This window comes from Clarias gariepinus, chromosome 15 (assembly GCF_024256425.1).
Source record: "Clarias gariepinus isolate MV-2021 ecotype Netherlands chromosome 15, CGAR_prim_01v2, whole genome shotgun sequence".
In the NCBI taxonomy this organism is placed as follows: domain Eukaryota; kingdom Metazoa; phylum Chordata; class Actinopteri; order Siluriformes; family Clariidae; genus Clarias; species Clarias gariepinus.
The window spans coordinates 21,933,152-21,958,158 of record NC_071114.1 but is presented as its reverse complement, the minus strand read 5'-3'; the positions used below and the strand labels follow the sequence as shown (position 1 = coordinate 21,958,158).

The 25,007-nt window shown below is 39.9% G+C and overlaps 1 protein-coding gene across 1 annotated transcript in view; it reads left to right on the top strand.

Moving 5' to 3' along the window:
• The window catches only part of chsy1 (chondroitin sulfate synthase 1), a 57,332-nt gene extending 34,951 nt beyond the window's left edge, over window positions 1–22,381 (top strand). Inside the window, exon 3 of the mRNA XM_053513775.1 lies at window positions 19,379–22,381. Within this exon, the coding sequence (XP_053369750.1) occupies window positions 19,379–20,974 (1,596 nt within the window). The 3' untranslated portion in view covers window positions 20,975–22,381. The remainder of the gene's footprint in view (window positions 1–19,378) is intronic.
• The last annotated feature ends 2,626 nt before the right edge of the window (window positions 22,382–25,007 follow it).

Below are 25,007 nucleotides of genomic sequence, written 5' to 3'. Positions count from 1 at the left end.
GGGACGCATCTCCACATTTTTGGGTGTGTTAATTCTCAGTTAATTTCTACATGCATCCTACACAGATTTCGAAATAGTCGAACTGAGATTTCATTCTTTACAACAGCATTTGTATGTGCTCTTTTTCTTCTTTTTTTGTCTTCCCCCTTGTGAGGCGTGCTCAAACACAGACCTTTTCATCAGTGTGTGTCATGAGTGTATACACAGCAGTGCAATCTTTAGCTGGCAGGCTGGACCACCATTATAAACTGGAACAGTGAGGAATGAAAGCTTATTTCACTGCTGTCTGGGTTCCTATGGAAGGCCAGACTAGATCCACCCTGTTTCAGCTCAAATCTATGTTTAAAAGTTCACCCAGCTGTCACAGTAGCAGTCAGTTGGTTAAAAAAAAAAAAGCCTCAATTTTTCCCCAACGCTTTGAGACCATGACTCGTTGCTTTCTAATCGCCCACAGTTTACTTCATGTCTCCTTCTGTTCTCATTTAGAGCACTGAAGTTTATATAGTCTCCCTCTGTCATGATTTAGAATTAGTTTTGTATATTTAAGTTTAGGTTGTTGGTGCCCTAAGAGAACGATCAAGGGGGAAAAAAAGGCTTGGGTTTTATTAGCCAGCCTAATCTCATTCTCTTTCCTAATAAATTAAGAAAAAGCACTGAATTTGAGCTGAAAGCTAAGGATATGAGCTTCCTGACTACAGCAATGCTAATTGAGCTGATGAAAAGGGGACAGAGGTGTCTTGTTGCATAAAAGCCACACTTGGATACATCACCCTTTTCCAATGTACCTTTGATCACTGTTTAGAAAGAAGTGAGGTGTGTCGCTGTCCTAGACCTTTCCTGGAAAGACGGAGACAGATGGCTGGAGTTTGAGGAGTGATAAACGTGTGAGTGGAATGAAGAGGAAATCATACATCAAAAAAAAAAAAAAAGAGAGAGAACTAAGATTGTAAAAAAAAAGGTGGGTCTAGCCATTTACTGAAAGAATAAAAAGATGACCTTTGAAAAAGTATTTTGAGAAAGAGAGAAAGAGAAGAGAGACGGCGCCTTCAAAAGGGAATGCAGTGTTTAGTCTTGTGGGTGGCCAGACGGCTGACTTGCCCAGTCTGGAAGAAGCATTTAAAAATAAGGAAAAAGGAAGCGGATCACGTTTTTATCAGGCATTTGGTTTGTTTTTTCATTTTTTATTTATTTTTTTATTTTAAGAAATTGTCAGTCAAGCTGGTCTTTTTATATGAGTAAGTTAGTAGAAGAAAGCTCTCAATGGTTAAAACGATACCGATTGCTTGCGCCCTTCCCGTTCAGTTCTAAGGAACAGATTTACTTTCGTCTTCAGCATGCATAGAGGAACTGCAGTGTCCTTTCCTCCTGGATCACATCCAAGTGCTTTTTTACTTATATAGACAAAAGCAGCCAATGGGAGGTGTGTGTAGCGTTCCTCGGGTCGCCAATCCAACTTCTCAGAACTATTCTGCTATCTCTGGATTAGTCCTGTGTTTAGATGTCCACTAAACAGCATGGCTTGATAACCGAGCTATGCATGTCCTCCATGTTTTGTGTGCGTGTGTGCTGTGAAAGAAAGGGGGATAATTTTCCTAAAGGGTGTCAGGCATAGCAAGTTTGGTGCATGAAAACACAAAAGCACAAGGCTATCTTTAATTGACAAAATATATATATAAATACATAAAAACCTCTCTGTGCAAAGCAAACACAGAATTTATTCTTTAATGGTAATAGAGAGAGAGAGAGAGAAGGAAACCTTTGGCAGGCAATGCATAGAAAAAAAAAGCTGGAGCTATAATGTCTTTCCAAGTAGAAATGCATGCAAAATAAACCAACCCACCCTCTATTGTTCTTGTGTAAAAACAAAAGTGCAGCGACGTTCGGTCTCACCATGATGCGTTGTTTACCTCGCTCATGCTGAACAATACATGCAGAAAGTTTTTTTTTTTTTAAAGAATTATTTTATTGTGTGCAAGAAGAGGATTACAGTGTTTACAGCTAAGCAGCGCTGGATTCCGTACAAAGGCTAATGCTCTTTCTGGCATGAGCTGCTTTCTCTGTCTGGCTAGCACATTATATTTGAAAGCCGACCACCTTCGGAAGATTTATAGCTTTTCGTCGTAGCGACGCAGTTCCGACTCCTCGGATATCGCGTTTTCAAAGCAAATCTGTTTCTTTTAGTCACCAATTGGTCTATTATGTGCTGTGCAGGGTAAAATATACGAGTGCAGCTTTTCTCATCGGGGTTATTTAATGAGACACGTGTACTTGGCAGAGGACACATACGCACATATCTCAATGCTATCATTCCACAAGAAGTTTGTGCATGACGTTTGCGCATGTTCCTAGAGAGCTCTTGCTTTTAACAGATGATGCTTTTCCTTCTCGTGGTCATAAATGGCAAATAAAAATGCAGAGTTTATTTTTTCGAAACGCAGTAAATAATGCTTCGTAAAGAACCTGAAACAGGAAAGGAATGAGATTGAGCTTTTATGTGGTATTGTGGTGGCTGTTGATATGAAGCTGGTTACATTTATTTATTTATTTATTTATTTATTTATTTTCTTCCTTTCTCAATTATCGCTTGCACTTTCCTGTCCAGGCTATAAACCCCACAAATCGTCCACGTGCAATTCCTCAAGCGTCCGTTACCACAAATTACATTTGCTACTAACCTATTAAGGTGATGAAACGAGGGCGGGCGCCTAAAAAGGAGATTATTTCGCGACACGCTGTGCCCATTCCACTTCCTTCATCAGGCCCAGTATGATGCCTGTTGTGCTTCCCCGCTTGACGCTAGCTTTGCAGAAGCTTGGTAAACACAATTAATTAGTTTGCTCGTGCACCACGTGTGTGTGTGTGCTGCGGATCAAAGCTCGGTCTAGGAATTCCAGCTGTGGTCATGAATGCAGGCAGGCAATTTAAAAGGTAAGGAACTGTGACGATAAATTGTTACTATCTATTGAAGTGTGTTGCTGAGCTCCTGAGCTGCTCCAAGGGTGGTAATAGGTTTTTTGTGCAGCTGTGGCAGTGTCTTGGGGCAGACCAGGAATTATAGGCCATATGTTTCAGTCATGGCTGAGAGAGAATGAGTTTGCAGCCAAGTGTCTGCCAAGTGTGGAGGGGAAAGGCGTGTAAAAACCCGGGCAGGGTAATCTGTCCCCTCGATACTTGCCCATCACAATGATTCGTCTAACAGCTGTCACGACGTGCGCCCATTCCCAGGCCTCATTTACTCAAGATGACAAGCATTTCTTTTTTTTTGTTCGTTTTCCATCTTTATCTTAGCAACCCCTGCCAGCTCTCTGTGGGCAGCCTGGTATTCTGTTTGTCTTGCTTTCTTTGCCCTCACTGTATGCTTTCTGTGACCTTAATACTAAAGATGTAGTGAGTGTTAAGGTGGACTGTTGCATATATGAGAAAGCAGTTCGCCTGCGTTCAGTTTACGCCGAAAAAAAAAACGCTTGAAAAACAGAGATGTGGGGGATAAATCCCACATATTATAATTATTTTCTGTGGTAATGTATCACCACAAGGACTTGAAAATCAATTTTTTAATACATTTTTAATTCATGTAAGAATCGTAACAAAATCTGAGAATTTTAATATCGAATCAGGTTACTGAGGTACCTCACAAGTACCAGAAAATATGTACTCACACCCTTGTTAAATTTTTTTTTTTTTTTTGGGGGGGGGGTCTACTTTAACCAAGTAGTATGATGTCAATCCTTCCACATTGTCTGTCTGTGTCTGGAAGAAAAAAAATAGTCTGATGTGAGATCATAAGAAGTCATTATTTCCGACAGCAGCTGTGGCAGGTGGAGACACCTGGAGCATAGCAGTTTGTTGTTGCCCCTCTTCCCCCCCTTTACACTCGTGTCAGCTGTTAAGTCGTCCGGTGTCCTGTCAGCGCAGTCCTGCTCGTGTTAAAACCTCTGCAACCCCCACAAACTGCTCGTCTTTCAAATCATGTTTTTTTTTTCTTCCCTTTCTTTAGGTAAAGTTGAAGCATCTCAACCTAAAACAACAGTTAACCACATTGTGACTAGTCCAGACGCGCAATCGTTACCTAAACAAATATTTTTTTGTGTAGTCTGGATGAACATTTGTTTTTAAACCCCTCAGTAGCCTCGTTTGCACCGTGGTCTCTTCTTTAAGCTAGAGTTATTATAACAGGCAGAGCGTGGTGGCTTTCTCTTTCACATGCATGTATTGATGAGAAGTCTGCTTTTTGCACTCTTGTGCTTTGTTTAAACATGCACTTTATTCTACCCTAGAAAGGCTGCAGGGATGATGCGCGTACCTGCCGATTATTATTTTATCAATACAAGCTCTCACTCTGTCAAGTTTAAGCAAACGGTTCACAGTGTGGGTCTGTCTTACCGTAATAAGACAAAGACAGGAATCATCCCGTGTTACCTTCCTCCTCTCTGTCCTCGCCTGACACTTGATCACGCCAGCACTGCTAGAAATATTTAGCTGTTTATAGACACGCTTTTTATATAGTAAAAATGCACTGCATTTAAATAGAGCTTAAGCATGATTTTATGCTTTTGTCAGTCTTCTGTAGACCTTGCATGGGTAGTGTTGCATGCCGTAGCTGACGATGTAGCCTTAAGTGCAAGTCCCCAGCACAATGACTACAAAGTCGCGCTTTTGTGTTGAGGTAATTTCAGTAAAAGTGACTATTCAACATCTATTAGCTCAAAATCCAACAAGATTCCCTGTTTCATTCGCCATTGTTTGAAGTTTATCAAAAAAAAAAACAAAACTTACAAGTAGTGAAGAGACTCAGGACAGCAGCATAGGAACCTCATGGCAAACGTGGTTTGGCAGTGTATGTGTCTAAATGTCTGAAATTGACATTCATTTAGATTGAAGCTATTAAAGCATTTATTTATTTATTTATTTATTACCACTCCACAGATTAAATATTAACAACTCGGTAAGGACATCTTTATTCAAGACTCAAGTAATTTTTCTAACAGTCGTTTACAGAAAGAATATCAGTGCTTTTTTTTTTTTTTATATATATATCATCAGAAAAACTTAAGAAAAAACCCGGAAAAAAAGAACGAGGAGAATGAGGGAGGCTTGCAAGCCCGAAGAACACAATCTCAACCATGACGCACTGGCAGCATCAGGTTGTGGGGTGTTTTGCCCCAGGAGGGACTGGTGTACTTTACAAAACTGATGACATCATGAGGAAGGAATGTTATCAGGATATATTGAAGCAACATTTTAAGACATCAACCAGGAAATTAAAGCTTAGTTTCATATGCTTCTTCCGAATGGACAATGTGATCCCAAGCATACTTGCACAGTTGTGACAGAGTGGCTTAAAGACAATAAAGGCGAGGTATCGGAGTGGCCTTGACCTTGATCCAATAGAAAACTTGTGGACAGAAAAAAGGCTGTGTAAAGAGGCCTGCAATTACACCAGTTCTGTCGGGAGGAGCGAGCTAAAATTCCAGCAACCTATTGTAAGGAGCTTGTGAAAAGCCCAAGTTAAACAATTTAAAGGCTAGACAAAGAGAGACAGAGTGAGTGTATTTTATTAATCCCAAAGGGAAATCATATTTTTTATCATCAAATACTATCCAAGTGTACATAAACTTTTGACCTACTGGAAACTAGTTGAAAGAAATAACAGCTGAAATGAATCTTTTTCTCTACTATAATCCTGACATTTCCCATTGTTAAATAAACTATTGATCCTAACTGACCTCAAACAGGAAATGTTTACCGGGGTTAAATGTCACGAATTGTGAAAACCTGAGTGTAAATATATTTGGCTAAGGTGTATGTACACTATCGACTTCAATGCTAAATGCTCCAATGCTGTAGGACACTTGAATATAGTCTATGACATGGGCTTGACGCAGAAGTTGTTGGGTTTTTTTCTCGAGAACAGCAGGCTTTGTTGGAATTGTGAAATTCCCCCACTCAACCCCCACACACACACCTAGAAGTGAATGTTTTTTTTTTTTTTTGTGTCATAAATCATATTTCTCAATACCCCTCCTGATATTGGCACAGGGCTTACTTGTGAAAGAGTTAATTGTGAAATGCATGCAGATTTTTTTTTGTGAAATCTAATCTTACATGTCTTATAAGTATCTCTAAATGAGCACAATCTTGCATTCCCATTTTTGTCAACCAAATGAATTGTTTTTATTTCTATGGTGGTCGTTACTATAGCCATTTTTCGCCAAGAAAAACAGAAATACAGGCAGAAAGGCAAAATGAGTGAGAAACGTTGAGAGGAACCAGACTCAAAAAGGAACCCATCCTCAACCATAGCACGACCATAAATGACACCTATCTTTGTCCCATCGTGTGCCGTATGTTGCATGCATTTAGTTTAACGTCAGGTAGGTTTCGTTGAAGGGTACTGTTTGTTCAGTGATGGGTAGAAAAATTGGTCATACAATTTCCGTCCTAAAACCATTCGAGTGACGGCAGTCACATGCCATCACAGAAAGCTGTTCTCTTCAGTGCAGTGCAAAGCCATCTTTATAAATATCAAATGGAATTATATAATTGGCTTCCTTCCATATATGAACCTTGAATCGAGGATGGTTCCGCAATTCAAGGTTCCTATATGGCCAATTTCCTATTATTTTTTCATTTGTTTTAATTTGGTGACTATACAGCAAACCTTATCTGGAAGTTGAGTCATGCCAGCTGGACTTCATTCCTGTTCAGTAGATACGTTTCACCACTCATCCAAGTAGTTTCTTTAGTCTTCCACTGAACAAGAAAGAAGTCCAGTTCACATGACCCAACTTCCAGATAACCTCACCTGTATGATTGAGGATCTTCACTTCACAGACAACAAATGATTTGATCCATTCTTCCAGACTTTAAGGGAAAGTGTGTTAACCCTCATCACTGGTCCCCATGCTTGGGCTTGTGGGAAAAACAACAGCTGTAATCTGTTCTGGACCCGTCCCATACTGTTTAAACATCCGCTTGTGGCGGTCCTTTTTTGGCATATGCTAGCTCTCTAAAAGCGCTTTTCTAGCAGACTCTGATTGGTAGGAGTTGTTTAGGGTAGAGACACATGCAGACTGATTACATATAATCAGAGCTTTTTAAAACACCATTACTGTCTCTATCTTCGTTTCACTTTTAATCACATTATTCCTACATAAACTCTTACTGGTGCTTTTCTAAACAACGCCCATCTCCACCCCTTTTTTTTAATGGTTTTCTTGAATACTAGCTTTTTCTGTGGACTGGGCTTTTTTTTTTGGTCTTATTTTGAACACTGTACTATATCCACCCTCTCTCTCCTCCCCAATGCGTCTGAATATTTTTAGAGCTGGAAAGAAATGGACTTCTGTCAGAAAGGATAAACTTATTCTCCCTCTGTACTCTCTTATCTGTTGTCTTGTCACAGCAGGTTTCCATCACCGGGATTTTACGCAATTAAATGTCAGTAAATGGTCGATGTTTGTCCTTTTGCAGGGCAGTATGGGAGCAGAGCATTTCAGATAAACAGATGAGATGAGAACATGTTTAAATCCCCGGAGTTAAAACATCCATGAGGCAGCCATGGTGTGTCTAGCTTGTAGCTAGCTCCTTTATTGCTACGCTGAAAGATAACAGCAGGGATATGATGAAACACGTTGGCCTGTGTTTGTGTGCCCCAGACTAGATTGGCACCACGCCTTGTGCCCCAAGTCTCCTGGGATAGGCTCCAGACCCCAACATCCCTGTACACGGGATGAGCGTTGTACAAGATGCAGAATTTTCCAAGAATTAAAATGCACGATGCACCTCACAATTTAATCTACATTCGGTTAAAGCACATTTTGTACATTAGCAGGTATTTTATGTGTGATTCTATAAAACTAGATGAATGAAGACCATCAAACTCCTTTAATATCTTCTCAGAAGCACCTAGTCAGAGGTGTCTTGCTGGATGACATGGAGTAGGAGTTAAAGGGGAATACAACTATCCCCCCCCTCCGTAATCTCTCCCTTTTAGACTGCTTGTGCATTTCTATGATTTGTGTTTTAGACAAGATGTGTGTCTGACCAGCCTTTTTATTTCTATCCTTATCTCAAAGAAAATCTTTTATGCCTACTGAGCTATTTTCTGCTTTTTTTCCCGTTCCATGATTGTGTCTAATGCATTCTGCCTTGTTTGGCTTTCATCCTTTTAGACAGCTGTCCTCCATCTCCATCTCAAAGGCATCACGGCCCTCTCAGACAAAGGACCATGCTACAGATAATTCGATTTGTTTTCTGTGTGACCTCTGAATGAAAGAAGACTTCTAATTACAATTAGTTACTAGGATTATTCAGTTTCTTTTTAAGAACAATTCAGTTGGCTTTTCTGATGCGTTGTCGACGTGGTCTCATCACATTTACACTTGCTCGTTTTTACTGTACAAATCCATCCTCCCAGGCTATTGCCATTCAATATTATTTATGCCTTTGTGTGTTCTCTCCTTAAACTCAAAATGCAAATTTTTGTTCTGTGGTTGATATTTATTATCTTTTCATCTGACATCACAGCATAGAGTCTGCAATAATATGGCGCCCATGGATCAGACGGGTTAAGGGCCTGGCCTGCAGCCTGCACCGTTGTCCTATTTATAGTTGTTTATAATGGAAACTTGTGATGCAGGGGGGGAAAAAATCCTATCTCACACATTATTTAAATAAAGGACCACATCACCAGGTGTACATGATCTGAAGTCTGAAAATGTCTTCCGACCTCATTCACAGTGGGCTGGTAAGAAACGAGTCCGGTTGATGGTACTTTCCTGAAAGAAAACCTTTATTGAAGGTAATTGAATAAAAGCTCGGTTTGGGATTTTTATTTACTTCTGGTTCTTTGGGGAAATACAAAGCAGGTGATAACCGTGTGTGCGCACAGAGAGCTCCTCTGTAGTTCCTTTTCAGTTTACTCCATGCTCTAATAACCAGCCCGTGCTTGGCTCCGGTTAAACCTGGCGAACTTCGGGATATGTTTGGGGGTTATTGTGTAAATTGAAACACTCGTTTCAGTCAGATGTCAGCTGGACGGTTAGTGTTTTTTAACAAAGGTCAGAATAGCGACCTAAACGTTTCCTCTTTTTACTGGAGCAGAACTAAAGTTGCTGACCTCCCTCGGCCCACCAGTGTGTAGCTCCTGTTCTCTCGACTTCCTGTCCAGCTCCTTGATCTGGAATCCCTGCAGCATCACTACTTGCCAGGGTTAGAAATCTAACCCTAAGCTTGTAGCGAGAAAGCTTTCAGCACCGTCCCAGCAAGCCAGGTTTTTTTTTTTTTTTTTTTTTTTTTTTTTTAGTAAAGACTTTAAGCCATTATGTTGAAGGGCTTTTTATCTTCGTTTCCCAAAGACCTATGCAGTCCTGGCCAAAACCTGTAAGGCTATTGACAGTGTTTTCTTTGTTCCAATGATTTTTTTTTGTGTGTGTGTGTGTGTGTGTGTGTATGATTGAGAGGATGTGTGTACCTGTATTCGTCCTCTGTAATGTCCTAACTAAGAAGTGATGAGCTTCCACCAGACGTACTTTATTTGCAGGATTGTATAAAGCAAATAGCCTTGTTTGACCTATGTGTAAACTTAAACACTAAAAAAAAAAAATCACGCTATTGTAGCATGAATAAAACATTGGCAGTAAGTCAGTAGTGTCTGTTTAACTTGCTGTGCTCTGGAGCACAGAATCAGAGACTTTTGTCTTTACTAGGAAGGAGATATAGCTATCAAGCTTATTATTTGGTTTGGATTGTGTGTTTTAGCTGCACTATCTATCGCAATCTGGATGGCTATGTCACCCAGAGTTATCACACCAGCCTGCCCTCAGGAGCCAGCCGTACTGACCAAGTGGAGAACAGAGCTGCTTTACTGCTGTATGTGTTCTTTATGAAAAAAAAAAAAAAGGTTATGCGTCATTGATTTGTGTGAATGCCAAAACACATGAGTGGAGCCAGGAGGCTCTCCTTATCTACAGAGGTGTGCTCAATTTGTTTATTTCAGACTAGATACCAGATAGAATCTATGGGACGAAGCTTGAATGATTTGTTTACCCATTACCGATTGGCTGATTACGGTTTCCTCCCCCCCCTCTCTCCATCATGGCTTGACTTTAAGTATGTCGGTATCGCCAGTCAGTCAGCACTGCAATATTGGTGTTGTGCATGTGGCATTCCTATGAGACCACAGTCCTGAACCTAAAGTAGACTGAGCTACAGCTGTGTGTAAGGGTACAAGAGGGCAGTGTTTCTTTAGCTGCATGTAAAGGTTTGTAGACAGGCTGGTTTCCTCGCTGAAGTAGGTTGGATTACCCTGGTTACAGTGTTGTACGTTCTTGTATTCCATGTCTCTTTTTTTTTTTTTTTTTCCCCACTGACCAACACACCCATGTTGACTCAGGAAACACCTGTTAATAATGCCCGGTCCTATGACCAACTATGACCAACCAATGCATGCTTGGATCCCACACCAGGTAACCACAGTCACCATGTCTTTGCATTCCCAGCTTGCATTTGACTGTCTGTTTTCCAGTTCGCTGCAGATGAAAGCGCAGCTCTTTAAATTCCGTTCCTCTCAAAATAAAAAGCTCATAATGATGGGATGATTATCCCGGTAACAACTCTGCACCTATACTGGCAGAGAAAAACTGGGTTCCACATTGAAAGTACCTGTTATTTGGACGGTTTCGGGTTGTTATTTCCTTTCCCCCGCCTTTCTGTCACCATGCAGCAGATTTCTATAAAAAATTCAGCTCGGGATGAGAGCGCACACCTTGTCTGAGTGCTGCTCCATTATTCAGAAGTGAAAAGCTATCCTGCCAGTGCCGCTCATCACTCCACTTATCACATCAGCATCATTTGTGAGGACGATGTAATAAGCACTTCATCAAAACAGAGGACTGGATTTTTTTTTTTCTGGCATTCAATTAGAAGACAGTCGTTTTTTTTTTTTTGTCCCTCCTCCCCAAACAGGGTATAACCAAACGTAGTATGCATTTGGAAGGACTATCATTGCTTTCTCTCGAAGGGCTAGAACTTACTACGGGCTAGAACAACAACAACTAGGGTACATCCACAGGACGTGGCATAATGTCTCTGCATGTATAGCTGAAGTTAGAAGTTTCCATAACTTGGTTTCCATATTCCAAAAAATTATGTCCGTCAGGCTAATGTCCGTCCGTTGGTTGGCATATTGTGGTCGTGTTTTGCTGCAGGAGGGACTGATGCACGTCAGAAATATAGACAGCATCATGAGCAAGCAAGATCTTAACACATCAGCCACGAAATTAAAACTTGGTTACGAATGGGGCTTCCAGATGGACAGTGACCCCAAGCATTGTTCAAAAATTATGTGGACAGAACTGAGAGTGTGTGTGCAAGCAAGAAGGCGTACAAACCTGACTGGGTTATACAAGTACTGTCAGGAGGAATGGGCTAAAATTCCAGCAACATATTATAGGAAGTTAGTAGAAGGCCACCAAGATCATTTGACCCAAGTTACATCATTTAAAGGCAGTTAAATTAAGTCACTAAATACCCGAGTGTATGTAAACCTAAGACACACTAGGAATGTAATAAAAAAAAATATAAGCTGAGAGAAATTTGCTAAAATTCTGACATTTCACATTGTTAAAATAAAGTAGTGAAAACCAGATGCGTGAACAAACTTATAGTTAAAAGGACAATATACTAAATCTTAAGTTCGTTAGGATTACTAATTCGATATGGTTGGTCAAGAGTAGTTAATAAGAAACTTGATGCCCAGTAATAAGCCTAGTACTAGTGCTACCTCAAAAACTTCTCCTGGTGCAAGAACATGGCTCTTGATTTCCTCGTCACTTAAACCTGTCCGTTCTGTGCTGCATAAATCCCACTGTCCATAACACACTTAGCTTTTTCAATTAAGGCGCTAATCACCATCTGCACTGTTCAGAGTATCTATGTGTATTGATGCACTGCACTGGTGTATTCTTTATCCCTAGTGTGTGTATCTTAAATAATCTGGTATAAGACAAAGCCATTAATTTTCCATTCCCTTGCTCTGCTTCTGAGGCGGTCTTCTCTTTAGAGAGGGTCCCCATGCTTTGATTATTCTCTGTAATGATCCATTGTACAGGTGGTGACAGCTAAATCGTTGGTTTTTCATTAAAAGCCTGTCTCCGTCCCTAAGGTTTCATTACAGTGAACGATGCATGTTGTGTAGAAAAACAAAGGATCCAACAATATTTGTATTTTTTTTCCCTACACTGAAAGCATGGTATTTATAAAGTATGATAATTAAAACAGAGTTTTCTGTGGAAGATGGAAGATTTTTTTGCTGACCTTAATATGTAAAGAAAAACCAAACCTCTTTTGACTCCTTGGGGCAATACCACCCTAAAGCAAACATTAACAGTGCAGATAAAACTAAGCCTCTGTAGAATAATCTCTTTGATATGTGCACTTGCCACCAGCTTCTCTTCAGCTTCAGCAAACATACGCACACAGCCATGAAACAGAAAACATGACATGACTAATAGCACATGGTGGGGAGAATAGCAGTGGTACAACTTCAAAGGATTAATTTCACGTCTTTGGTCAACATTTTTGAAGCGTAAAATGTCAGCTGTTTCCTCTATCGTCAGTCACTGAGGATTAAACATGACAGTTCCTAGTTGCATCACCACATGTCTGAACCGTTGTAACTTAACACCACAAGGCTGGATCTGTCCAATTAGTGTTGATTGATTATAAGACACTTGATTTGGTCTTCGAACCATGGATGTAATTTACTTTTTAGATATCTGAGTCAAGTGTCTTGTAAATATTTTTATCTGGTGTCCATTAGCAAATGCACGATAAGGCCAAAAGTTTGCGAACACCTGACAGTCGTGTCCAAATGTAGTTTTTTTCCTCAGACTGTTGCGTCAAAGTTGTAAGAACACAATTATACAGAACGTTTTTGTATGCTAAAGCGATTTTCTTAGAAGAATTAAGAAACCCAAACTGGTTCAAGTATAACCATGTCCCCTGTGCAAAATGTATTATTTATGAAGACATGGTTTGCAAAGTTAGAGCTGCTTATGCATATAAATTTGAATAATTTAAGCTGCCAAACTTTTAAAATATTATATACAGAACCAGTCAAAAGTTGAGACACAAGTTTGGGTTTATTTTCAACATTTTACACCAATATTGGATTTTTTTTTTTTAACTGAGGAAAGTGGCATTAGTTAATTAAGTAACAATAACAATTGGGTCAGCTGTTCTGAGTCAGTAGTTCTTGCAAGAACAGTATGGTCATGTGCATTTGAGAAGCCCTTAAAGGTGAAGCCCTTCCCAGGAAAGCAAACCAAAAGTGCACTGTACAGAGCTCTCTAGTTGTTCCGCTTTAACCTTGTCCAATCGTGTTTTCATGGAGACTCCTTTTTGCTCACTGGTGTGGTCATGCAGGAACTGTAGGATGGTTTCAGCCTGTAGGAGTGGCAGCAGAGCTAGCAGTGTAATGTTAGTAGATTAGAGTAGAGGAAGTCGGTTGTGAAATCCAACCTTTGCAGCTGGGCACAAAGGGAATGAGAACATTGGATTAAGAAACTTGTTACATTCCAAGTCGCAGCTGTGCTGTATTTAAACACCAAACCAAACTTCAAATCTGTGCTTTATTTATTTGGCTTATTTCCAAACAATTGCATAATTGTTAACAGTAGCTCTTAGTATATTTCTTATACTTTACAATAGAAATGTACATTATCGTTATCTAGTATCGTTCTAGAATGTAGAAAATATATCCAAACTTTAGACTGGTACTGTCAATCCAACTAAAAGTTCAGGGTAGGGGAGCCTTAACCTTATAGACACTCTCACAAACATGTTGTGCTTAAACTATTTAATAGTGTTTAGTACTAGGACTAAATTAATGAGACACATTCAGCCATCTTACAACTTCCTGGCTGATGTCAGGAATGATGTTCCTGGCATTGTGGAAAACTTTTTTTCTCTAAATGTTAAATATTTCCTCACAGAACACTTAACTGTCTCGATAATTAAGCTACATGTTTCTCATTTGTTTAGGTAGTGTCCACCCTATGTAAATTAATATTTAAAAACCGTAACATCACCTACAGTTAAAGTCAGAAGTGTACATACACCTTAGTCAAATAGATTTAAACTCTTTTTCACCATTCCTGACATTTAACCCTAGTCAACTTTCTCACAAGTCAGTTAGGATCAATACTTTATTTTAAGGATGTTAAATGTCAGTTTGTTAAATGACACGCAAGTGTCCTAGGTGTGTACCTATTCTGACCACAGGCTATACACGGATACAGCCAGAAGTTTACATACTCGTTAGCCAAATATATTTAAACAATTCCTAACATTTAACCCTAGTAAACATTCTCTTGGGATCATTATTTTAAGAATGTTAAATATCGGAATAATAGGACAAAGAGACTTTTTATCTTTTTTTTTTCTTTTAACATATTCCTAGTGGGTCAGAAGTTTACATACACTTTTTTACATTTTTTTTTTTTTTTTTTGCGGGATGGGATTTCTCCCTAATTTAGTAGTGTTCAAGGGGGCTCCCACATTAAGACTACTACTACCACCCAGTCGTAGGGCTAAAGACTATCGCGTGTTTACTTCGAACTACGTGACGCCAGCCGATCGCATCTTTTCGACCTGCTCACGCATGCCTTGTGGGGGGGCGGCAAAACACACGTGGAGGACAGCGCTATTAGGGCTCACAGACGCCCTGATTGCCTGTAGCGCCGTAATTAATGTGGGAGCACGAAGTACCTTTCATCCCTCCCCTCTGAGAGAGCTCGGCCAATCAGCTCTCTCTAGACCTCCGGCTGCGAGAGGTTACAGCATCACCCGGGAACCGAACCAGCGATCTCGCTCGCACAAACTTTTTTTCAGGTTCTGCCCATAAATTTTCTCTAGGATTGATGTCAGGGCCACGACAATGCCTCGGCTTTCTTGTCCTTAAGCCATTTGTCCTCATCTTTGGAAGTATGCTTGGGAATCATTGTCAATTTGTAACCAAGCTTTAACTTCATGGCTGATGTCTTGACATGTTGCTTCAATATATCCACATAATCTTACCTTCTCATGATACTATCAATTTTGTAAAGTGCACGAGTCCCTCCTGGAGCAAAGCACACACACACATGATGCTGCCACCCATTGCTTCATGGTTGGAATGGTGGTCTTCAGCTTAGAAGCCTCTCCCTTGTTTCCTCCAGACAGTGATGTCATTATAGCTAAAGTGTTTTTTTTTTTTTTTTAATTATTTAAATAATTTCTCCCCAAAAAATAAGATCTTTTTCCCCATGTGCATCTGCAAACTGTAGTCTTTTGTTCCCCATGATGAACCAGACTTGTGCCGGTCTGTTTTTTTTTTTCTGAGGTCTTTGCTGATTTCTTTAGATTTTTCCCATGATGTCAAACAAAGTTTGAATGTAAGCCTTAAGGCACCACAGGTAAAGTACAGCCCCAATTTATTCAAATGACGTCTATTAGCTTATCAAAAGCCATGACATTATTTAATTTAAAAAAATTTTCTCTGCTTTTTTCATTTGAACAATTAAAAGTACCATTTCCTGCTGTTGGCCTCTTGCCGTGACTCTTCAGCGTTCTGGTTTAATAAATTTTGCCTGCAGCTGTCGAGTGTTTACTGTTCCTCATTGTTTAAGGTCAGCATCTTGGCAGGAATCTGCAATCTTAAACAACCACAAGGGGTGTCCTCATTATTCTACAGTGCAGCCCATTAAACAGGCATTTTTCAATTAGCTTGCCTGAATGGCAGCGATGCATTTTGGTTAGTCACCTCAGTGAAGCACCTTCAGGCTGATGTACACCACCAAAGCGCCATTAAAGGACCGCTATCGATGCAGCCAGGCTGGTCACCGAGCGCTGATTTATTACAGCCTGAAATAACATACATGAAGTTTAACATGTGTATCTGAAAGGCAGTGTGCAGTGAGCCTGACCGAGAGAATTATAGCCTACACATGAACATAATTTAGGAAAAGGAGAATACGCTTAATAATGGGGTTTTTCAAAAAGCTGCTCTTTCATATAAAAAAAAAAAATTATGTTGTCTTTTGATGTCTGCGTTTTCCAACAAAAGATGGAGAAGTGTAAATTCACTCAGTCTGGTGACATGTTGAACACAAATGTTGAGGATTATCTTGAATACATTTCATGACACTAACCAGAGGATTGCAACTCATCAGGAAGAAGGACTGCCACTTTGAAAGTGTATTTCTAATTAAATGAATTGCTGTTGCTTGTCATGTAATGTTAGTTAGCATGATTTAGTAATTTCCTGCAAAATCTGTTTTATATCTGCAACGGTCACTGAGTCAGGCAAAGGGTTTTCACTGGAATGTCTGCTTGTATATGTTCTGGTGCTACTGCTCTCTGGTACAGCCTTCTGAAGAGTGAGATTAATTCAAACTCTCACACATGTTAATAACCAGCCTTAGAATTGTGAGGAGTAGAAAAGCATCTCGGTACATGAAACATGCGCCTGAGCTCACTATGGCCTCAGATTTCTCATACTGTTTTGTGCAGGATTTATTCTTTCAGGCACAAATAAGTCTGGTTGTTCTCCTCTGCACTTTCGTCCATAATGCTTTTTTTTGTTAGTTTTTTTCCCTCCTTCTACATTCTAAGAAACCTCTAGAGAGTATTGTGTGTGAAAATCCCAGGAGATCAGCAGTTTCCAGCCTACTTGGGACCAATAACCATGCTACAGTCAAAGACAATGTTGCTGAAAGCACATTTTCCCCCCCTCATTGTGATGTTTTTTGTGAGCTTAACCACTATGATTGGCTGATCGGATTTATTAATTGCACGAATGCGCAGAAGTACAGGTGAATCTTTTAAAATGACCAGTGAGTAAATCAGAAAAGCATGTCTCATATATTTTGGGAATATGCCTTGAGTTTAAATATGTAACTTTTGTTTGTTGTGCAAGCCTATTTTACAAAAAATAATAATCATAATTTTAGTAAAAGTTGCTGATATTGGCCGTATTGGTGCCGTATTAGTTGCAAAGGTTTTAATGTTTACCTAGATCAAAATGTGCACTTGAATTGCAAATCTACCACAACTGCTGCAAATGAATTCTCCTGTCTTCCACTTCCTGTCTCAGTTTCACTTTATCAAGTTACCATCTTTGACTGGCGACTTTTATTTATAGTCAGCGGGTTCACTGCTTTACATGAGGATAATAAAACAGAACCTGAGCCTCTTCCTCCAGTCTGAACCCTGACCTCGTTAACTGGACCACTTCCATTACTTTTTTTTTCTTCTTTTTCTTTGGGTTACAACATTATCAGTTCAAAGCACATCAGAAAGAAACATTGAAGATGCCAATCATTGGTTTAAAATGTTCTGTTGGGAAAAGTTGTCAGCTTGTTAAATTGCATCCTGCTGCCGAAGTAAAAAGGAATAAAATGACCTGAAACTCGCTTTATCAGTACATGGGAGCTTATCTTGTACCATGGATTTACGATGTATATGTATTTTGAAAAATGCCACTGATACTTTGCTGCCTTTCTTTAATTTCTGTGTCAATAAACTAAAAGCCTTTAATGAAGCATTAGGTGGCCTAACACCATCCTTGTCCCCCAGTGACTTTCACGTCTTTATCTGTCAGCTGTAATGTACTTGTTAGCCGCGGGCATTTGAAGGCTGATGTCATTGCAGTGACTGTAAATTCATTCTCTATTTTAAATATAAGTAACTTTACAGCCTTCCATAACTGCAAATAAATTAGGTTAACATTAAACTTAAAAATGTAATTAAACAATTTTTTTTTTTTACTAATAAGCATGTATTTGTCATCCATCATAATTATTAAACAATATGCGTCAATCTCAACTAATTGTTTCTTGTAGAGTTTGGAGAAAAAGTCAGAGGCTTTACAAGTTTTGCTAAATGAATGCCCTAAAAATGTGTGTCCTAGCCAATCGCACTGAAAACCAGTCCGTTCTGTTCACTTGCCGATCAATGTTGCATCTTTGTTATAAATGTAAAAAATGCTTTAAAAATCTGGTGTGGAGTCAGGGTGATGTGTGAATTGCCAGTCAGAAGAATCGCGATACAGAAATGAATACATTTTTCCCCAATCTTTAATACATACTGATTAGCGTACTAATGTACTTTATTACTTTGCATTTGTGTAAATAGATTTGCTCCAGCTATTTTATTTCTCAATACTGATACTCCACTGGCTGATCATTTATTTTTTTTTATACTAATCGCTGTCGGCTTTCTTGTCATCTAACTAGCATTTGTTGCATCGTTTGTTGCTGCCGTGTGCTGCTAGTTTAGAAGTTCTCATGCGTTTGTGTTTTATATTTAAGATGCTTTATTACTTATCTTTTAGGAAAATGCTCTGGTTCTACCTTTTGTTGTTGTTGTTTTGCATTGGTCTAAATCACTGTTGTGCCAATAAGTAGCATATAATTAACAGTTATTAAGAGACTGGAAAATTAATGGATTTTTTTAAATAGCTTTTAGTGATGTATTGGATTCTTTGAAAAGCATTCCTTGTTATCAGTTGAACTTGGAGCGTTGTGCCTTGTCAGAAGTTTTACCAGACCACCTATTTTGTCCTTAACCTACACATCTGGCTGCATATTTTGAGTAAACAACAAACGCCTGAGATCGGTGTTGACTTGTGTTTTCCCTCACATGTCACTCAACATGTACGAAGAACTTTAGCATAAAGTGACCATGTCGCAGCCCATGAGGGAATTGTTATAATGAGCAATAATTAAGGAATTAACCAGAAGTCAGCTACTTAGAGGGCTTTCTGATGATTGAGAGAATGGGACGACGAGCCAGTGTGCTGTTACCTGCCGCTCAGGCTCGCAGCAGGAGTCCTTTGACCTAGTGTACTGGCACCGTTTGGCTTAAAGCTTTATCCCTTCCTAGCATAGTCAGTAGGCAGTGGCTGTGGGAGCACTGCTGGAGTCCAATTTGAACTTTTACAGATTGTGCTGTAACTTTCTGCAAGAAACACTGATCAAAATGGTTCAGTCCAGGGGGAAGTAAGTTGTTGTGCTATATAGAGCTCCAGAATTAAGACGAAGATTTCACACTGAGCATTTTAATTAGTATGGCGAATTGTCAGTTTTTAAGACTTGGAGTCAGATGACATGCAAGGCTTGTGTTTAATTTCTGAAACTGTTCATGGATGTCCATCATGATGGAATATACCTAATGAGCTTAGCATTTTTATGGATTTTTCTTTTTGCCATTTGTTACATTTCATCCAAATTTCACAATGGAAATGATAAATTTTTCAAATGACATTTGGTGTCTAAAACCAAACTTAATTGTGTCTTTAAAAGTTGCTAAACGTTCATCTTTGTTTTTTTTTCAGATGCAGCAGCTGTTTTATGAGAACTATGAGCCGAATAAGAAGGGTTACATCCGGGACCTGCACAACAGTAAGATCCACAAAGCCATCACACTCCATCCCAACAAAAACCCGCCTTATCAGTATCGACTGCACAGCTACATACTGAGCCGCAAGATCGCCGAACTTCGCCACCGCACCATTCAGCTTCACCGCGAGATTGTGCAGATGAGCAGATACAGCAACACGGAAGTGCACAAGGAGGACTTGCAGCTTGGCATGCCTCCCTCGTTCATGCGCTTCCACCCACACCAGCGGGAGGAAGTGCTCGAATGGGAGTTTCTCACTGGGAAGTACATTTTCTCCGCCTTGGACGGGCAGCCACCACGCCGCGGCATGGACTCCTCCCAGAAAGTGGCACTGGACGACATCATCATGCAGGTTATGGAAATGATTAATGCCAACGCGAAGACGCGAGGGAGAGTCATTGACTTCAAAGAGATCCAGTATGGCTACCGGAGGGTCAACCCAATGTATGGAGCCGAATATGTGCTTGACCTGTTGCTACTTTACAAAAAGCACAAAGGGAAGACCATGACAGTACCCGTCAGGAGACACGCTTATCTTCAGCAGACCTTCAGTAAGATCCACTTTCTGGAAGAGGACGAGATGGACGCGCAGGCACTCGCTGCGAGGATCAACCAGGGTTCGGACTCGCTGTCATTCCTCTCCAGCTCCCTTAAGAAGTTTGTGCCTTTTAAGCTTAGCGGCTCAGGCACAGACCAGCAAGAACCCAAAGAGAAGAAGGTCAACATCCTCGTGCCGCTGGCGGGACGTTTTGACATATTTGTACGCTTTATGGCCAACTTTGAGAAGATCTGCCTCATCCCGAACCAGAACGTCAGACTGCTAATTCTTCTCTTCAACACTGACAACAACACTGAGCGTATGAAGCAAATCGAGCTGATGCGAGAGTACAGTGTGAAATATCCCAAAGCAGACATGGAGATCAAGCCTGTGTCCGGACCATTCTCTCGCGCCCTGGCCCTCGAGGTCGGCTCTGCCCACTTCAGCAACGATTCCTTGCTCTTTTACTGTGACGTGGACTTACTGTTTACAGCGGATTTCCTTAAGCGCTGTCGATCGAACACCGTATTAGGAGAGCAGACTTATTTCCCGATCATCTTTAGCCAGTATGACCCGAAGGTTGTCTACGCGGGAAAGGTCCCAAGCAACAACCACTACGTGTTCACTTCCAAAACGGGCTTGTGGAGACACTTCGGCTTCGGCATCGTCTGCGTCTACAAAGGCGACCTGGTCCAAGCGGGCGGCTTTGACGTCTCCATCCAAGGATGGGGAATGGAAGATGTGGACCTCTTTAACAAATTTGTCCAGTCAGGGATTAAACTGTTCAGAAGCACAGACATTGGCATAGTGCACGTACATCACCCCGTCATATGTGACCCAAACTTAGATCCTAAACAGTACAAGATGTGCCTGGGTTCCAAAGCCTCATCCCATGGTTCAACACAGCAGCTGGCTGAGCTGTGGCTGGAGAAAAACGACCATGGCTTCCGAAAGATCTCTAGTTCAAACAATGGCTCAATGAGGACAGCATAGGCCCTGCAAGCAAGGACCTCTACCTGCCTGTCTTCCCTTTTCTGGCGTTTTCAGCTACCTAATTTATTTTTTCATTAAAAAAAAAAATATATTAAAATAAGACTTCTGTGGATATATTTTGAAATAACTCCTTTTATAAAGTATTCATCAAACCAAGATCAAACACATTATCAGTGGCAGAAATCGGTTATAAAATGGACCCTCAAGTGGTGGAACATCAAAGTGTCTGTTTTCTCACAAACCCCCCCCAAAAAAGCAGCATTGTATTTATGGCACCTCATGTGAGGACGCTAAGTATACTGTGTACCTCAGTGATGTGCACATCACTCACTGTGTGTGTGCGTGTGCGTGTGTGTGTGTGTGTGTAAGTGTGTGTGAGAGAAAGGGGAGAGACTCTTTAACGAGGGTCTGACTTCAGATGTGCAAACGTGGTGTTGAGGAACAATTTAATGTATTATTTGTGAATGTTTACAGGAAGCCTCGCAAACAAGCGTTTGTTGGAAAAGCTGACAAAATAACTAAATTATTGCAATTAAGGGCCATAAACCATGTCTGCATTTCTGTTGATCGCTAGTTTTGTTTTTTCGGGGAGGGGGGTTTCTTGTAATAACACTGTTTTTGTTTTTCTTTTTTGTTTTCTCCATTTCATTACTTTTGACTTATGTGAACAGAACTGCTGGATCTAGGTTTTGACTTTCCAACTCGTTCCCACTGTCTAATTTATTGAACATGCAGTCTCGTGTAGTGCGATCAGACTGCTGTTGTGTAGCGCGAACAGACTGCTGTTAGATCGTGTTAGGTTGATCCATCTTGATCATCAACTTGTTCATTTGTTGTTGTTGTTTTGTTTGTTTTTTTCTTCTCTCTGTTACTCAATTAATTTGGTTACCAAAGATTTTTTGCACAGTTGCTGTAGGTATTTGTGTGTGTTTGTGCATTTGAGTGTGTGCGCGCGTGCGGGTGCACATGCAGGCGGTAGTTGTGAACATGAATTTTTAGGAGTGAGGTACTGACAGTCTGATTATTTACAATGCTCCTACAGCTTATTTCATTAGTCATGTAGAAATGGTCACAGTTTTTTTTGTTTTGTTTTTTAAACATTTTTCAGAAGTGTCTCACCAAATCTGCGAAAGGTTTTGTTTCTTTGTTTGTTTTTGTTTTTTTTGTACAACTTTAATGTTGTAAAGCAATCTGCAGGACCTTGATTGATCAAATATTTCTTTACGGTGGAGCCATGCTGTGCGGAGCTACAGGGTGTTTACCCAGCACCTCTCCTTTGAGACTCATGAACTGCTCTTCCTCAATGTTACACACCAACTGTCTGGGGCTTATTTTGTATTTCTGTTCAGTTAGCCCCCATCCAATTGGGAAAAGGTTATATATTAATAAATGGAAAAGTTTGTTAAATCTTGTCTTTGTATTTTATGTTTGTTCAACCACATGATTACCAAGTGTATGCAGCGGGAAAATTTCTCTGGGATGGAAAATTTAATTAGCTGAGCTTTTTGGTGATGTCTGCTCAGCAGACAAGTAAATTCAACAACTGCTTGTCTTTGCAAAATAATTTCTTATTATTATTTAATACACTGAATGACCAAAAAGTCTGCCAAAACTAACCATCACATCTTACATCTTGTTTAAGTTTATTTGCTGTTAAAATAACCTCCACTTTTCCATAAAGGCTGGCAGTGCGAGACTGGGGATACACCAAGATTGTGGTTTAATCGTCACATCTACATTCTGTTCTACACCAACAATGCCCAACAGTGGCATCTGGTTGTGCGAGGGTTTGAACCTGGTACCTTCTGATCAGTAGTCCAATGCCTTATCCACTGAGTTACCACTGCTCTGGCTGTAGTTAAACAGAATGCCCATCATAATAATGTGATACACCAGTGTGCTGTTTGTTGTTGAGCTAGCAAATGCATGAATTGTATTTAAAAAAAAAAAACTTGATTATAACATATTCAAAAGCAAGAGTTTCCCTTAAAGAATAACAGCCCAATTGGAATGAATTTATGTAAACACCTCCTTCTGAACCATCGGCCCCAACCTATCCAGATAAGAATAAATTTTCACTTAAAATGAGTGGGGTTGTGTAAACACAATTATTTTTTTCTCTCTTGTTGGAATAAATATATTCGTAACCTACATGTTTTCTCCACGCGACATGACTGCTTTCCAGAAGGGAAATTTTACTTGCATTCTTGTTGAAGAACAAAACTCTCCCCACAAGAAACATGATAGATGTTCAATATGCAGACAGAACTAGGTGTGCAGGGAACTTCCCTAGACAGAATTCCATTCGAAAAACACCCTGAGATTTCATGCTATGGTAATTAAATATGGAATATTTTATTGAAAACATATACTATTGGAACGTCTATAACTTGTAAATAAATTATTTGGTTAATTTACAAGTTGTACAGAGATTTTTTTTTTAATACAGATAACTAGCCTGTATAATAGATGTATTGATTCAATTACATTTAAAACTGTCCTATTAATTTTCAGTATGACTAATAAACAAATTCCTTTTCCGAGCTCCATTTTTTTCACGATTAAGCAATGACTTATTTTTACTCTTATGGGGAATGTTTCACATCGACTTCCAGCGAAGTCATGACTTGTCATTCACTTGTTCCCCACACGTTCAGAGTTCCCTTTGATCTAAACAGTTCTTGCTGTTTTCTCTTTGGTTTGGAATCGCACTTAATACGGCTGAATCCCCCATGCAGTATACTTTACAGGGAATTTTAAGTCAATCGGAAGCCAAGGCCTTAATTGTTTATCCCCTGCTATTTGCTCTCAATTTTTACCTTATTCCAAAAACCATTTACAAATGATTAGTGGAGACTATTTTTCAAGTCTGGTTCAGTGTAGGTAACTAACTTCTCTGTAATAGTGATGGGTCATTCATAAACGATTAGTTTTTGAACTAGAATAAGAACGAGTAGTCTCGGAGAATGATTTGTTAATTTTCTACTGGGCGCGCATGCGCAAAGCGTCGCAAAACCTCTATAGGTTATGTACAGGAAATGGAAACAGAAATGAGTAGTTATCTTTGAGTCTATTGGTCCGAACTGTTCGTTCTTGTCACGTGACTGCCATAGACGCTATGCAGTGCAGTACACAGGAAACAAAATTGAACAATTATTCTCAATGACTCTTCTACTCCGAGTCGTTCGTTCCTTTGTCACGTGACTCCCATAGACGTTATGCGGTGCAATAGATTTAAAAGAACAAACGACTCCGACTGGAAGATATGAGAGGTGAGCTACTCAAGCTGTTTATTATGTCTTTACCTGCATTGTAATATTTTCATTACTTGAACTATAGCCACGTGTTGGGTGTCTGTTTATTGTAAATGTAACATTTGATTTTATCTCTGATCAAAAGAACGAAATCAACTAAATGACATTAAAATGAATGAGATTTAAAGAATCGAGTCACTAAAATGATCCAAACTTCCCATCACTACTCCCAAATACTGCCCAAAGCTTTTTTAGGTTCTTACCTAAATAAGCTTTATACTGTAGCTTGTCAAACCTAAAGTTAACTTTAATCACCATGTCTTGACGCAGTGATTCAAATTTGGTTAAGAACGGTGTGTATAGTTTCGGATGGAATCATTCAGACCCTGCCGTCTATTATATCGAATCTCCTTCATTAATGTCTCGGTAAAGACACCTGTTATGTGAAGCGCATTAACCGAAGGGATTCTTCATCAAGAGCCCCTAATTAAATGATTTCACAGGGCTTGCACTTTTAAACGACTGCCAACAAGAGAAGCTTGCCAGTAGCCTGTTAGCAGGCAGAGCTAACCTGCAAGCCTGCCAAGCAAATTTCAAAAAGAAGGGCCATTTAAAGTATGACGATCCTCATTCCCACAAAAGCTTGCATCTCCTTTCATAGGCTTGGAGCCAGGCGCTTTTCACGCTCTTTGGATATGGGGACGGTCTGGAAGAATAGTGAATAAACCTCTCCAGTCAGTGTGGCTTGCATATAAAATGCTTGAGTTGGGGAAAATTGT